Source organism: Lepidochelys olivacea, assembly GCF_965140295.1.
Source record: "Lepidochelys olivacea isolate rLepOli2 genome assembly, chromosome: 10".
In the NCBI taxonomy this organism is placed as follows: Eukaryota; Metazoa; Chordata; order Testudines; family Cheloniidae; genus Lepidochelys; species Lepidochelys olivacea.
This window is the reverse complement of record NC_140420.1, coordinates 9,245,597-9,262,752: the sequence shown is the minus strand read 5'-3', so window position 1 is coordinate 9,262,752 and position 17,156 is coordinate 9,245,597. Positions and strand designations below refer to the sequence as shown.

The window sequence follows — 17,156 nt, the reverse complement described above, 5'->3', positions numbered from 1 at the left end:
TAATTATATAGGACAGCATCTATTTAAACAGCCAAGTTAATGACTTCAAATGTGATCAATAGTCCCTGTTTGTACAGCATAGCACTACTGGCAGTCACCAGGGCTGAACAACAAAACAAAAACTGGTTACACCAAATCTACCAACTGAGATACAATGGGAATAAGAGAAATGTTTTCAGAGTAAGAAGCAGATCATATTTTCCATGTTCGCAGTTACAAAGATCCCTGCTCACCTCTCATTTTAGAAGATTGATCAATATCATCCCACTGTCTATGAACATTACAGAATTGATACAAGCAAACTATGTCTCTTGTATGCATAAAATATTTATCCTTATTATTCTGCTCACAACCTGCTTGTGAGTTTAGTGAACTCAAGCATAATTTACAACATGGATACAAAATGATTCCAATCTGTATCCTGTACCACATAACTATGTTAAATATTTAAGTTTGTTTTCAGCTCATGCTCTGCAGGACATGACAATTCCCTGGCATCTGAGAAACACAGTAAGCCCTTGGACCACAAGCATTAGGTTGTCCTTATCCTCACTGAGCCAACCGTGAAAAGCCGCTTAAAGCTATTAGGCTACATACTGGAATGGAATCTGGAAAGACAAGAAGAATCCTCTTAGAAGCAGATGGAGAAGGATAAGTGTCACTGCCTAAACTTTCCATCAAAAGATGCTAGAAATTTTTTTACCTAAGGACTGACTGCAAACCAAAAAGAACAAAATGACAATCCAGTTCAGGATGAAAGCAATAGATTTTTATAGTGTTATAGTCAAAGCTTTCTAGCTAAAACTTTTCAACCTATGCCATAATTATTTTCATTGCAAAGCTAGTTTATTAGCTTACTTTTCCATATGCATAATTATTAAAATATTATGACTTTCTGGATACAGCTTGGCAGCTGAGATCACACTTCTGTGCTAACAGGATACCACCAATTTAACTGACCTCAATCAAATCTATATCTACAATGAATGAGAACCTGAAGAGACAACTACTGCTTTAATGTAGTATTAGGATTGAGATCTTAAAGACATAAAATTGAGAAATTTCTAGTGTTACTGCTATTAGTAAATTGTTCTTACATCCAAAATCAGTGTCCAATGAATGAACAAATTTTAATTCCAGTACTACTTTGAAATGCTCATCTGGAAGGTGATAAATAATTGCAATGTAGCTCCAATGAAAATATACCAAAGCTGCCCCCCACCCTGCAAAAATATGGGACTTTTGGGTCCAAAGAGAAGATGCAATATTTTCAGAGATTACATAATATTAATTTTGATGCGTTTTCCATGGGAAATAAATTTAACAGAGTCAAACCATGCTAAGATTTGAACTAAAACCTTATAATTAATAATTTTTAGAAGTTAATTGAGAAAACCTGTTCAGTAGAAAACGAAGGATTTTTTTAAACTGACTGAACAAGTAAGCATATTATATTTCACATGGATGGTTAACATATACAATGCTAATATTCTAGTTCAAATTAAATTAAATATGGAGGAAAGTATTTGCTTGGGTTTGATTTTAACATTCCTCTAACTAGATATTTCATTTACCTCCACAATACTCCATTAAAACAGTCCCAATGAACAGTTCAAATTAGAGAGAGAAACAGAATTACAAAACCATCAACATAAAGTTCATGCTACATCCCTGGAGGCAGTGACTGCTACTAGACTGCTGCAATGCAGAGTATAGAGACTCTCAGAAAGATGGGTTTCCTCATTATACTTTCAACCTATTTAATGTACTTGCACTTGTTATGACAGCTTTACTATACATACTCAATCATTTTAAAAATTACACTAGCAACAGAATAATTTTAAATTGTTCTTTTCCACAGAACAGTCCAAGATATTCAATCCTAACCTACTGCTTCAGTTCATGTCATATTCATAGTTCTCATACCCCAAATGTCTGATTTCTAACCCAAACATCTAAAACAAAGGACACACCTACTTAGAACATGTAACACTAAAACTGAAAGGATGAAAAGAGCCAAATCAGGCAGAATTCAGTACACAACCGATAAAAATTTAAACTTCCGTATACCACATTCAAAAAGTATGAAAACATTGTTCCACTCCTTATTAGGAACACACAAAGAACACTTCAAAATGAAATAATATGGTGTTTAAAAAAAAAGCACAAGCTATTCTAAACTACTGCAGAATGGTAGAAATTTGATGCATTGTCCTGAATGTGAACTAGTGAGATCTTTGTAGAGCACTTTGCACATGTAAAAAAATAATCAATATTTGAAGGACGTAGTCGGAAAAGATAAATTAAATAGTATTCTACCAAGACAACAAAGAGGGGTTCTAAATGTCGTGTCAAAACTGTTCACCTGAAGTAAGTAGGAAATTGTCCTAGTGACTATCAATTTCTGCAAAGTCAAAGCTTACATTTAAAAAATTAAGTTTCTATCCCTTATGGTTATGAACATAGCAGTTAGGGTACCTTCTGAAGTCTGCAGACAGATAGCTCTAGAGCACCTCTGCTCTTGCTTACAGGATTGCCAAACTGAGGAAGAGTGCAATCTGACCAGGACTGCCTTTTTTCACTGCTGCTATATAGAACTAATGAATACCTATAAAACTGACAGGTATCAGCTTCTGGTTCTCTGGACGAGTCATGCTGGCCAAAAGTCTTGCAATAAAGTACCTACTGATTCCCTGGACCACTTTTTCCAGCCTCCTACATCTAGACTCCATAGTCCTAAAAAGAAAAATCAGACTCAAGACCAGGTGTGGGACTTCCAACATGATTCTTTCCATTGCTACAACCATAAAAGGAGCACCACTCAGGCATCTGAAAGCATAACAGCCTTATTTAACAATTAATTGCCGATTGACAACTGCGTGAATGCAGAAAAATTCCAGGAAACAAGTAGGCCATTTTGTTTTTTCTTGGTATGCGGATTACTACAGTGAAGCTGTTCTGTCAAAATGTACAGAGTCTTTGGATCGATCACACAAATAAGTATTCCAACAACATTTATATATATTACTCTGAAACAACATTTATATCATTTCACACCTCCGCAAATGAACAGTAATTCTTTCTTTTGGTCTCCCAAAAGTATGAAGCGTTTTCTGTGTACAACATTTGTACGCTTAGTAGCTTGAAATAATAATAAAAAAGTGGTACTATTTTCTCTAAAATTTTGTTTTATTCCTTCCCTTTTACCCCATCCCCAGTCAGCTAGGAATAATTCTCAAATCTGTTCTAGTTCAGCTTGGAAGTAGAGCTCACAGGCTTGATAAGCATGCAGAACAGGAAATGCTTTGGATTGCAGACTACTTAGAACACTTATTTTCCCAAGCAAGTTTTTACAAATTCAGTTTGATGGGTGGTTTTATAATTTTTAATTTCCACTAACGCATATCAAAACACTATGGCTAGACAAGTCAAAGAAGAATGAAAATCACTACCGTGGCTTACACCACTATGTGAGTTTCAAACAATCCAGATACAGGGAAGCAAAACTTGCTCCGTAAATACTGGTGGACCTTTGCTATTGAACGGAGGCCTCTAAATGAGAGGGCATTTAATTTTTAAACTAAAAACTGAAAATAACAGTGACCTTTTACATTTTTATTTTGTTTTCAAAAGTCCTGCAAGATGAGGCAAGAAGGTTACTGCCAGCAGGTGGAGAGAGTAGACAGGAGAATTACAACAACTCTGATTATGTTTGTTGCCCATATTTTTATATACACACAGATCTAAACAATACTTATTGAATAAAAAGTGTTATGTTAATACAACATTCAGGTTTTAAATTTAACCTTGAAGTCAAGAAATGAAAAAATATGGTGCTCAATGTAACATTAATTTGCCCGTATTACTACAACACTTTAAATGACTAGTTACCGTTAAATGTATACTTCACTACACAGTATGTAAGTGTACATTAATCTTGAAAAGAAAACTATCATTTTCATTTTCTGATATGCTTTTAAATTTGTAAACTTAATGTTACATTAATAAGCTTTTGGTTTGCATTTAACTTCTGAGTTGAAGAAAAAAAACTCCCCCACACATTACCAAGTAAATGCTTCATGCCAGTACTAAATTTCACACCTGAATTGAATAAAGTGATGAAAGAAGGGCAAATATATATCTTTGCTGGCATCATGGTCCAGGGGACAGGGAATGGACTGTGTCTCAAAAGAACTGGGTTCCATTCCTAATTCTGTCACTGATTTAGCTGGGCAATCTTACAAAAATTACCCCTTTTACCATTTCACATATCTGCACCTCAGTACTCAGCTGTAAATTGGGGATAACAATCATTTGTTAAGCTTTTTAAATATAAAGGAGATAAGTACCATTGCTGTTTGGTGGTAGAGAATTTTAAGTCTAGGTTAACAAAGCAACAGTATATCACTTCACATAGTGGAGGTGCTCTTCCTAATGGAAAGAGGGTTTTTAAAATCAAGATCACAGAATTTTCAGAAAATGTCACAGATCCAGAAAATTGTGGTACGTTACTATTTTTGCACCCATCCGTTTCTTCTTTCCTTGATGCTAAAGTATTTGAGGAGTCTACTATTTCAATAAGACATTTACAAACAATGAGAGTGTGCATAATATGAAAATTAGAGATAAGAGAACTGCCTGTTAAAAACAATCACCTTAAACAGCTAGGTTGACCTTATTTGTGTCCATCTTAAAGAAAAGAGGGACACTGCTGATATTTCAGCTATTGTCTAACAATGCCAAAGTAAATGCTACTTCAAGAACCCAACAAAACTGGCAAACATTCAATACAAGGTTAACATCACAACACGAGCCTGTGCTCACATACCCTGGTCAGAAGAAAACAGTTCAGATACGTAGGCTTGGTCTACACTTAAAAAAAAAAAAAAAGTTAGATCAACCTAGCTACATTGCTCAGTGCCATGAAAAATGTCATGTCCTGTGTGATGCAGTTAGGTTGACTTAACCTCCACTGTAGAGATGGCTAGGTCAATGGAAGAATGTTTCCATCAACCTAGCTACCACCTCACACGGAGGTAGATTAACTACAACAATGGAAAAACCCCTTCCATTGATGTAGGAAGCATCTACACTGTGATGCTGCAGCTGCGCTGCTATAGTGTAGACAGACTCTTGTTAAACAGGGTTTCTCCATTATTCTTAAAATAATTTCTTTTAACAATCAAATATTAATTATCCCTGAATCTGACACACATTTGAACTGCATGTGTAAAACTGGAGTTCTGCATTGTAAGCTTGAGTGTAAAATCATATACTGATGTTTCCAAAGACTTCTAAAGAATATCTGTCTAAGATGTATTCAAAAAAGCTATTAACACTAGTCATTGTTGAAGAATGAAGTTACATAATTTTCAGTTAGAGTGCAGCATCAGGTCCATTTAAAAAAAACTGTTATATACACTGATTAATCAAAAACACACAAATATAAATTTACCAAACTTTCTCATTATGATTATCTTTGGGCTGAAAAGCAAGCACAGGAGATTTTAACCCAAAATATACCTATCACTGTAAAGCATATAAATTACATAGCTGGATTAAGTACTACTAAGCATTTGTGATTATGCATACAAAACCGCTATTGACTTAAGTAAATGTAGCACAAGCCTGGTACAGTACATTTAGCTCTTCACATGCATTTAAAAATCTGGACTTTTTAGCCTTTGCACTTTCAGTATAACAATTAGGAGTGTTAGTTTCACAAAATGCTCTCTCTTTTCAAAAAGCTTTTTGGGTAGTATTTGCCATGGGATTTATAGTAAATATAATAGTATCGATCAAAGGGGCAGAGTTTTCAACCCAGAGTTTTCAAAAGCATGGTACATACACTGGATGCAAGCCAGGCACCACTCAGCATCTGAAAAAACATTTCAGCTTTACATTAATAGTCATCTTGAGTACAAAGCGAATCAAATGCCAGCTGTCTAAAATACATTTCCACAACTTTCTTTTATCTAGAACTTAAAGAGAATGATATAATGTAAAGATTTATTGTAATATACTCCACACTCCAGAGACCAAAAAGTTTACTATTCAAACAAAATATATTACCTCCTTTATCAACATAATCAGATTTATCTTGCCATTTTGTAAAGGAAACAAGAGATGCAAATCTTCAGATAGTAATATGCTGAACTACAGAGGCTTCAGAAGAGTGCTGCATTTTATTTTAATCTAATCATTTGAGTGAAAGTATAATCAGAAGACTGAAGTACAAAGATACAAAAAGCATAATGAGCATTCTATACTTTTCCCCAAAAGTACAATAATAAACCCCCCTTTATTGAAAGATGCTAAATTGCAAAATTTACAAGGAGAGACTATCAAGTTAAAAAAAAAATCACTCATCTGATTTTTTTTAAAACCTATATTACCGATAAGAGCTAAGATACTCTAACTAAAAGGTTAGAGAACACTATCTTTTACTTTTCAGCTTATTTTTTGTATATTTCATTCTCCTGCATAGTCAGTCTCCCCTGTTTGTGTAGATCTTTTAGTCATTGGGGAGAGAAAAAAATCTAAGTATTTGGTAAATATAACTAAGATCATAAACACTGGCAAGGAAACTTAATGACAGACAGTATATCTGAAATCATTTTTTAAATTGATAATTTTGAATTGACAGTGTTCCTTCAAACTTACATTGTTTACATCACACTCTAATTGAGTATTAGAAATTAAAGAATAAAATAGAAAGTTACTATAATATAAGCGCCTAGCTGCAGAGGATTTGTCACAATTTCAAGAAACCGTAAGAGCAAGAGTCAGACTCATGGATCTTAAAACATTTAAATTGCTTCATCATGCCACAGCCAGCCTAAACCTTTGGGTTCACTGATACATGATGCTACAGACATTCCTCAGCCAATTAGAATTCCTTTCAGCTGCAATGGAGGAGAACACAGCTGGAATTGATGGAGTAGCATGCATCACCACATACTCATTTTAATAGGCATTATTTTAACATTATTCTGAAACAACCGTGGACTGTTTTACCCACAAATAGATGGACAAACATTCCAATTAAATACTTATGTTTATTAAACTGCCTTACTACACACAGTAATTTCGATATCTTTAAAACAAAAAAAGAGGTTAAAAAAATCTTGCTCTGCCTACTCTACCCATCTATGCTCTGAGTTTGGTGGCCTTAGGGATTTCTGACTACTGTGCTTACAGTGACCTTGACAACAAGCCAGTATGAATTTTGGCCTTTAACTTGAAAAAAATAATTTGCTGAAGAGGAAGGTATCAAGCTATTTATACCCCTTTGTGAGATTTTTTTTTAAACAGTTTTCTTCCCAGAATACAACCCTACTTTGCTATCTAAGCCAAGTTAGTGTCACGAACATATCTTCCAATTTAGACACCCCAAAAATATTTCCAGGATGTGTCTCTCTCTTTAAAAAAAGAATAATTTAATCCATACGAACACACACACACCACAGAAGGGTGGGGGAGGCTCAAAATGTTGCCTTTTCAGGTCTACACAAGGCAGTTACTGGGATGTGAGAAGAGGCAGAACATATTCTCTGATTTCCCATTCAGAAATTACTAAAATGCCACTGCAATTCTCTTATCAAATTGTCTTGAATCACAATTTACAAGCAGACAGTCTATTTAACTGGAGTATGGAATTGCAGATTTTCCTTTTTCAAAAGGAAAGCTAAACAAGGTTTTAGATTCAAGTTTCTTCTCCTACCATGTACACAGACCTCATCTACACTGAGGTACTGGTGAAAATCTTCCACCAACTCTATCAATACTAGCAACAGTGGGAATTCTAATGTGGACTGACTGTGTCTTTAACAATCTGCTCTAAATAGGGTTAGATAATATGGCAGCAAAAAAGCTGGTGGTCAGTCAACACTAGCACTCATTTCTAGCACAGCGGGAGGTGTCAAGCAAATATGGCAGATTTTCAGAAAGACTTCAGTGCAGACCACAGGCACTCACACCAAACTCAAAACCCTGTCTACAACAGGAAACATATGCACTTTACAATGATTGTCAGTAAGAGGTATCCTGGACCAATGTTCTATAAAGTTTAACTACCAGCGTAGAAAGAGACAAACCATCTTCAGCAACAAAATAGCAGATGCCTTGTCCATACTGGGAAGCTGAATGGTTGCTGAGAATAGTTCTCAGTTCCCTCTGAACCAAAATTGCATATGGTTAAAGTGCTAGTACAGACAAAATTTTTCAGCAGCATTCCAGAATTTTATTCTGTCCACAGGAGGACTTGAAATATTTTCAAGTATTGGTTCCAATGGAACCAGTGTAGAGAACCATATTCAGCAAAGATAGAGAAGAGAACTCACTACTTTATATCTTCATCTTACTTATTTTTATACCAAAGAACATTAAATGAACCACATGATGTGCACATGACTAAATTAAGTAACCACGGTATTGAACTGGCATAGCCTTCATCCTTCTTTGACTTATTCCCACCTTTGTTAATCATTCCCAATAACTGTGGCCCCATTTCACCAAAGGATTTATGTGCTTAACTTTAGGCCCATGAGTGTTCCCACTGAAGACAAAGGGATTACTTATGTTCTTAAGGTTAAGTACATGCTTAAGTGCTGTACTGAATCAAGGCCTAAGTCCAGTTTAAAATTTATATTGTAAGCTCTCTGGGGCAGAGAGCATGTTTTTGTATTCTGTGAAGCACAGAGTTCCAACTTCAGCATGCTATATATAACTGATACCACTCCATGCTGAAAACTTTTGTTTCACCAGCAGCAGGTAAAGTGTTTGCCAGCTCCTGTCAGCAATAGGTCAATTTCCTTGTATAAATGGGAACACAAGGTAAAACTTAATCACCTCTACACTACAAAATTGAAATTACTAAATAATTTTCAGAAGCATGTCCCACTCCATCCCTAAATCAGTAATAAAAGTGGTGTATGTACGAATACATCATCTTCAATGCTGTTTCAGAAAACATGACTAAAAATTAGCAAATCTCACACTTTCTGTATCTGAAATGATAATGAAGATGTTTTATCTGCTCCACTTCTGCCATTTCAATATTGGTTCAGTGGTTCACTATTGAAACCAATTTTCAGTAAAAGTTTAACTTCTTCGCAGACACAGAAAGAAGACATTCAGAACAGTTTTAGAAACACAAATACAAGATGAAAGAGCGTTAAAAGGAACGGGTGAGAAAAGAATAGTTCTTAGCCTGGTAGATAATAAAAAGAAGAAAAAGCAGTAATTAAATTGTTCAACAGTATTCCAAATTATATTCTTTATATGAAGATTCTGAGTTTGAGAAAAGAAAGCTGAGTTAGGAACAATGGCGACTTTATTCCTACTTCCCCCACCCGAGGGGGATGTTGAAGCAAACTCTTTTTGAAAATTTAATTTTCTTCTACTAGGACAAAGGTTTTGAGATGGTCTTGACTTACATGGAGGAAAAAAAAAAGACTTGTTACCCACGAGCCTGCCCATAAGAAAAGGCTGTTCTCTGGATTCCCACTCTGGTAGCTCAATGAAGATATCAGCAGGCCTATTACAAAAGCTGCACTCTGGATTCTTACCCACCAAATACAAAGAAAAAAAAATTTACGTTTTTTTTTCTCTAGTTATATGCCTCCCCTTCCATATCACCATACTATGAGAGTTTCACACCATAATATAGGATCAACTTAAATGTATACCCCAAATTAAAAAACATAGTAAGAGAACCAAAAAACTGCCACTGTGTCTGAAGAAAGAAAAAGATGCAGTAAGAGGCAAAAAGGCATCCTTTAAAAAATGGAAGTTAAATCCTAGTGAGGAAAATAGAAAGGAGCACAAACTCTGGCAAATGAAGTGTAAAAATATAATTAGGAAGGCCAAAAAAAGAATTTGAAGAACAGCTAGCCAAAGACTCAAAAAGTAATAGCAAAAAAAAAAAAATTCAGTACATCAGAAGCAGGAACTAGTGGGGCCACTGGATGATCGAGATGCTAAAGGAGCACTCAAGGACGATAAGGCCATTGCGGAGAAACTAAATGAATTCTTTGCCTCCATCTTCATGGCTGAGAATGAGAGGGAGATGCCCAAACCCGAGCCATTCTTTTTAGATGACAAATCTGAGGAACTGTCCCAGATTGAAGTGTCATTAGAGGAGGGTTTGGAACAAATTGATCAACTAAACAGTAATAAGCCACCAGGACTGGATGGTATTCACCCAAGAGTTCTGAAGGAACTCAAATGTGAAACTGCAAAACTACTAACTGTAGTCTGTAACCTACCATTTAAATCAGCTTCTGTACCAAATGACTGGAGGATAGCTAATATTACACCAATTTTTTTAAAAGGGCTCTAGAGGTGATCCCAGCAATTATAGGCCGGTAAGCCCGACTTCAGTACCAAGCAAACTGGTTGAAACTATAATAAAGAACAAAATTGGCAAACACATAGATGAACATAATTGGTTGGGGAAGAGTCAACATGGTTTTTATAAAGGGAAATCATGCCTCACCAATATACTAGAATGCTTTGAGGGCGTCAACAAGCATGTGGACAAGGGGAATACAGTGGATATAGTGTATTTAGATTTTCATAAAGCCTTTGACAAGGTCCCTCACCAAAGGTTCCTAAGCAAAGTAAGCTATCATGGGATATGAGAGGACCTTCCCTCTTAGATTGGTAATTGGTTAAAAAATAGGAAACAAAGGCTAGGAATAAATGGTCAGTTTTCAGAATGGAAAAAGGTAAACAGTGGTGTCCCCCAGGGGTCTGTACTGGGACCAGTCCTATTAAACATATTCACAAATGATCTGGAAAAAGGGGTAAACAGTGAGGTGGCAAAATGTGCAGATGATACAAAACTACACAAGATTGCTGTCTCCCTGGGACTTAACTAAGAGATACAAAAGGATCTCAAAACTAGATGACTGGGCAACAAAATGGCAGATGAAATTCAGTGTTGATAAATGGAAAATAATGCTCTTTGGAAAACATAATCCTAACTATACATATAAAACCATGGTGTCTAAATTAGCTGTTGCCATTCAAGAAAGACATCTTGGAGTCATTGTGGATAGTTCTCTGAAAACATCCACTCAATGTGCAGCAGCAGTCAAAAAAGCGAACAGAATGTTGGGCATCATTAAGAAAGGGACAGATAAAACAGAAAATATCATATTGCCGCTATATAAATCCATGGTACCGCCCCCATCTTGAATACTGTGGGCAGATGTGGTCGCCCATCTCAAAAAAGATATACTGGCATTGGAAAAGGTTCAGAAAAGGGCAACAAAAATTATCAGAGTTATGGAACAGGTGCCATATGAGGAGAGATTAATAAGACTGGGACTTTTCAGCTTGGAAAAGAGACAAAGGGGAATATGATAGAGGTCTATAAAATCATGACTGGTGTGGAGAAAGTAAATAAGTGTTATTTACTCCTTCTCATAACACACATAAAATTAATAGGCAGCAGGTTTAAAACAAACAAAAGGAAGTATTTCTTTACACAACGCAGTCAACCTGTGGAACTCCTTGCCAGAGGATGTTGTGAAGGCCAAGGCTATAACAGGGTTCAAAAAAGAACTAGATAAATTCATGGAGGATAGGTCCATCAATGGCTATTAGCCAGGATGGGCAGGGATGGTGTCCCTAGCCTCCGTTTGCCAGAAGCTGCGAATGAGCGACAGGGAATGGATCACTTGATTTATAACCTGTTCTGTTCATTCCCTCTGGCCAGTACAAGGTGTCCCACTGTCGGAAGACAGGATACTGGGCTACATGGACTTTTGGTCTGACCCAGTATTGCCGTTCTTACATCTTATGACTACTCTCACAGCCCCTTTGTGTGGAAAAGCAGTAGTATTATCCCCACTGAACAAATGGGGAACCGAGGCACTGAGATTAAGTGACTTGTTCAAGGTCACAGAGGAAGTTTGTGACAAAGCCAAGACTGAACTCCGTCCAGTGGTCCAACCACAAAGCCACCTGACTCCCAGAAGAGTGTCTGCAGTAAAGGGGTTGAGAATCATCACAGGAGAGAAATTGAGGTAAAAAAGTAAGAAAGTTTTGGTCACAGATTTTGATGAAATCCCATGCTATTATCCAGAGTTTGTAGTGACTCAACTGTTATTCCCTGCCCCTCCCCACCACCCTACTGTTTACAACAAAATCATTTCCCTGTCCAACTGGTGTAACATACTGAGCTTATTAACCAGCCATTTCAATTTTCACCCCTGGATAATAATAGTCAGACCAGTACCAGGACAATCCTTTTCTACAACCAGTATACTACATTCTGTATGAAAAATACTAAGTACCTAATATGTTGTACATAGCTGCTTCTGACAAGACAAAGACAGATGTGCAGTGCTATTCAACATTTCTGAAAATGAGACATAAAACTGTCTGGATCACCGGTCTCAATGTTGCTATTGATCAATCAGTTAACTTTGCTGCAAGCAATATTACATTAATAATGAAGCCAAAGCAAGACAAGCTAATACATTTGTGACAAGTGCTTTTCAAATTTGCCTTTTCACTAATGTAAGTGCATTCTATCTAAAATATAATTTAATATTTTACTTTGAACTTGAAGTCAATTTATTCCCCAAAGGTTTAAGTTACAGGTGAGTTTACTTACAAAACGTTTGGAAGCCATGCTTTTGAAATATACTGATCATTTCATTTTATACACTAAATGCACCTGAACTACTCCAAATTTCATCCAAGGTTTACTGTAAGGTATTGGTGTATGTATCACCATTCTCCCTTCTCCTCCTTTCTCCGCTACTATTAACACAACCATCTCTCCTGTAAAAATCAGATCTGTAACCCAGGAGTCACCTTTTAGTGCTTCCACTTGCCTCAGACATCCAGGCGGCCTCCAAATCTTGTTGCCTGTTCCTACGTAACATTTCTAAATCCAACCGTTTTTTCCTGTCAAGACAGCTAGGACTCCCATCTATACCCTCACTGACACCTTTACTGCACCCTCCAATCTGTACAAAATGCAGTTAAAATAGTCTTCCTTGCCTATCACTCTGACCATATCATCCTTCTCTTTAATCTCTCCAGTGGCTCCCCACCTCCATGATATCAAGTTAAAAATGGCTGTCTTACTTTTCAAGGCCCTTCAGAATTCTGTCCCTCCCAACTTATCAGCTCATGTTTTATCACACTGCTCCTCTCCGCCCCAGCTCCCTTTCTTTTCTGTCAATTAGAATTGCCTCTACTACCAACTTGTCCATTCAGCCCATAAGGATCTTTGCATTTTCTTTCACTCAGATTCTTATGCATGAACCCCTTTCCCCAGAACTGATCCATAGGGCTATACTATCCTTTCTTCCTTGAAATTGCTTCCCAACACTGCCACCAAAGCACCTAGCTTTTTTATTTATTTTTTTTAAAGAGAGCGCACGCTCTCATTCTTACACTACCACTGATAACAACACTAATATACACATGTTTTTACACTGTGTTGTCCAGAGTTGCTTTGAAAAGCAACAGACAACATGATGGTAAAAACCTGTGCACGCCTTACCTCCACCAGGACCTTATTTGCTCAGGCTTTGAGGAAGTCTGGAGTATAGGGGGGACATCAGAGAGCATGGGTCTGTGAAAGGTGGGATCATTCTATTCCATGGACTGGCTTTTTGTTGTTTTGTTTTAAACCGGGGGGTGGGATTTGCAATTCTCTTTTTTTTTTTATGGATAGCATTGTGGCAGTGCCCACAGTGTCTGATCCTGTCCACAAGTAGCTGTGTTTTTAATCATTGTCAAAGTGTCGAGAACTTGGGATAAGTAAAAATAAATAAAACATTTCTGTTAATGCAAATGTTTGTGTATGTACAAGAATGAAGTTCATTTCTTTAAACACAGGAAAGATTCTACCAATATTCACATCTCATTTATGAAGTGGTCCTTGAAGGCATCTTCTATGTAAGTGGTATTTACATAGTAATTTTCAGCTCATGTAAAACCACAGAGCTGGTTCATAATCACAGGAAAAGAAATTGCAAGTCACAAGGCAACATGATGTAGGTAGTATATCAAACAGAAGATGTCCTGTTTTGTTTCAATTCAGCTTATATCTCTCAACAACAAAACAGAATGTAGTAACAAAAGGCATATTAGCTATAGTTACTCAAAGTTGATCAGTCAACAAGCACATTTCAAATGAAGCAAGACGTAAAATGTGTTTAATACTTCTGAAGGGACAAATCTCCAAAAGTAATTATTTATTTTTAGAGTAAATCTTGCCGATTTTAATTCACTGTCGGGGTTATTAATAAAACTGAAAGTAAGATTGACCAAGTGGGAGATTCCCTCAATATAGTTTAAAAAACGTTATGCTCAAACAAGACACCAAAGTTACTCCATTAACAAAAAATGCAGCATCTCCTGAAATGCTTTGAATTATGAAGGTCGATTCATGCAAACCAGAAGTGAAAATGAAGATACAAGCTACCTGATGCAGTATTAGTTTAAAAAATGCAAAACCAGTAACTTCTGTTCAGAATAATTTTTACTTGGGCTGTGTACAGGGTTCTGAAGGGGACTGCCAGTGTCCCTTATACAATAATTACTCCACTCCTTCTGAAATCAGCAAAAAAATGTTCTGCACTTCTGTTTTAGAAACAATTATACAAATCTGTGAGCATGTATTTAACATACACCAGTATAAAACTATCAAATATCTATAAAACGTTTAAAAATGTTTAAAGTACAGTTTCATAAAACACTCATTCTATCTTTAAAACCCTTTTCTCACAAAGCCTAAATTCTAAACCAGTAGTAGTTTAGATCCAAAAAGAATAATGAGCTGATATCTTCCAGCCAATTACTTCCCCCCCCCGAAACATATATTTAATCACCCTGTTTCCTAGAAATACTATTTGAAATCAGCTAGCTTTGCACTTTATAAAAGGAAATGGGTTTTAACGCAGGTGTTTATAACTGACTGCACTGTAACTAGGAACTAAATTAGGCTTATCATTAAAGCTTAACTGATGCCATATTCTCATTAATCCATGATATTTTATGTACCAACAAAAACTATATATCTTAAGTTCACGCAGTAGCATAGCATTATGGTTCTTTCAATCAAAGAGATCCTATCATGGATGTACCTGTTGCCTTTCAAAACCTGTACTGGATTTTATTCATCAGTAATTCATGATGCTGTCATCTTTAGAAACAGAAATCACATGTCTTTCCCTTAAACAAGAAATGCCAGTGCAGGCTGCACCTTTTATAAAATAATAGGTAATTCAGCTCTGTAAGGGTATAACAAACTGATGTACCCACTACAACCTCATGACCAAACATGAACTTCAAAGTAGGAAAGTGAATTAGGTGAAAATGTCTGAAAGAGATTAAACAAATGTTTGATTCATTTTCCAATATATGTTTTCCAGCAAGTGAACCTCTCCACTGCAGAAAAAAGCAAATTCATTATTAATTAGGGCTAACAACATATAAACTATTAAGGGGGGTGGGGGGAACTGATTTTCCACTAGCAAAATTGACAAGCAGAAAAATATGACTCTTTAAACACATCTAGCAAAACCAGACTTTTTTGTGGGGAAAGGAAAGATGCCAGGAATGGACAGGACATCTGGAGACTGCCAAAGAGGGATATTTCCCAGCAGGAACTGTCCATCCCCCATAAGGCATGCATACACCAGGACTCACACATTCATCAGTTAAGGGATCTCTAATGAGCAAATGCAAAACACAATGGGAGGGGAGACATGTAAAGTTGATTGAAGAAAAAAAGCCAAAGAGGCAGTTCAGTGGTGTCTGGACTTCAGATTTCACACACCTCCCACTTGACAACGCCAACTGGGAAAGGAACAGGAACAGAAGAAAGAAGCTTGAGAAATACAAATGGTAGACTGTCAGGTAAGGAGATTTGCAGGAGGAAGCGGTGAGAATGGAAAAACCATTGCTAGGAAACAGAGTCTGGCTAGAAATAAAGAGGAAGAGAAACAGGAAAGAAAAATTCTCAACTTTACCCAGCACTCTCTAACTCAGTCCCCAGAATTATTCTGGATTTCAGCAAGCTACAGCCTCCTCAGAAACCACACCACACGAGAGAAAAGCGTCCCCCCACACCCCCCCAGCCCTGAGCGCTCTGGAACTCGGCCCCAATTGCAACTCGAGGAAAGAATCCCTGGTGGGCCCTCCCATGAGCGCCGGGGTCAAGGAAACCCAACCGAGCACCCCCACCCTCCTCACCCCGGCTTCCTTCCCAGGGAAGGGGAAAGGAAACCCAGCCCCCCCGGGGCCCCGACTGGCCAGGACTACACCCCAAGCCAGAGGAGCAACACCGGATTAATCACAGACGGGCTCTGATCCCCATCCCTTTCCGGCCCCCTCCCCCGACCCCTCTCTACCGTGCAAGGCCCCACGGGGTGTGGGCGCGTGGGGGGGGTGTAAAACCCCCGCCCCGGCCGCCCCGCCCCTCGCCGCTCCGCTACCTGTGAGCCGGATTTTGATGCTGGAGCCGTTTCTCCGGGTCCCTGGATTCGACATCGCTCCCCGCGGAGAGGGGTGGAGGGAGGGGGGGTAGGAATCAGCCGCCGGCCACAGTCACCCCCATCCGGGCCCTGCCTCTCCCGGCCCGGGCTGCCCCTGTCCGGCCGCCGCCGCCGCCCCACACAGCGGCCCCGCCACAGCGCCTCAGCAAGCCGCCGCTCGCAGCTCGACGCCCAGCCCGACCCGGACGAGGACTGCGCGCTCGCGCCGCCCTCGCTCCTGCGCGAGAAGACGGCGTGACGCAAGCGCGGCGGCCAGCGGCTGCCGCCATCTCGGGGAGGTCGCCGGCTGAGCCTGGCCGGTGTCACGCTCTGGGCGGAACGGGCAGCGCCCCCAGCGGAGGGCATGAATAGTGCAGCCACAGGGGAGCAGGTTGGTTCTTACCAGGGAGGGGACCGACTCTGTGCAGGATTTCAGGGTGGCCACGGGGAAACTGAGGCCTGTGTTGCGCTCCGTTCTCTGGGGCTGAGCCATGCTACACACCATGTGCCCCCTCCCCCCGAAGGGTCATGGGTCACCCCCATTGCCCCTCCAGGGCCCTCTGGGACTGAGCCATGCTGGACTCCCCTCCTATGGGGCTCAGCCCCAGCTCCATGCACTCCTGATCTCAATTACTGCAGTTTGTCATA

The 17,156-nt window shown here is 38.5% G+C and overlaps 1 protein-coding gene across 2 annotated transcripts in view; it reads right to left on the bottom strand.

The window, feature by feature from the left end:
* Positions 1-16,700, bottom strand: part of SMURF1 (SMAD specific E3 ubiquitin protein ligase 1) — a 59,117-nt gene extending 42,417 nt beyond the window's left edge. For both annotated transcript variants that reach the window (XM_084641289.1, XM_084641290.1), the window contains exon 1: positions 16,470-16,700. In XM_084641289.1, the coding sequence (XP_084497415.1) occupies positions 16,470-16,524 (55 nt within the window). In that variant the 5' untranslated portion in view covers positions 16,525-16,700. The remainder of the gene's footprint in view (positions 1-16,469) is intronic.
* Positions 16,701-17,156: the final 456 nt, after the last annotated feature.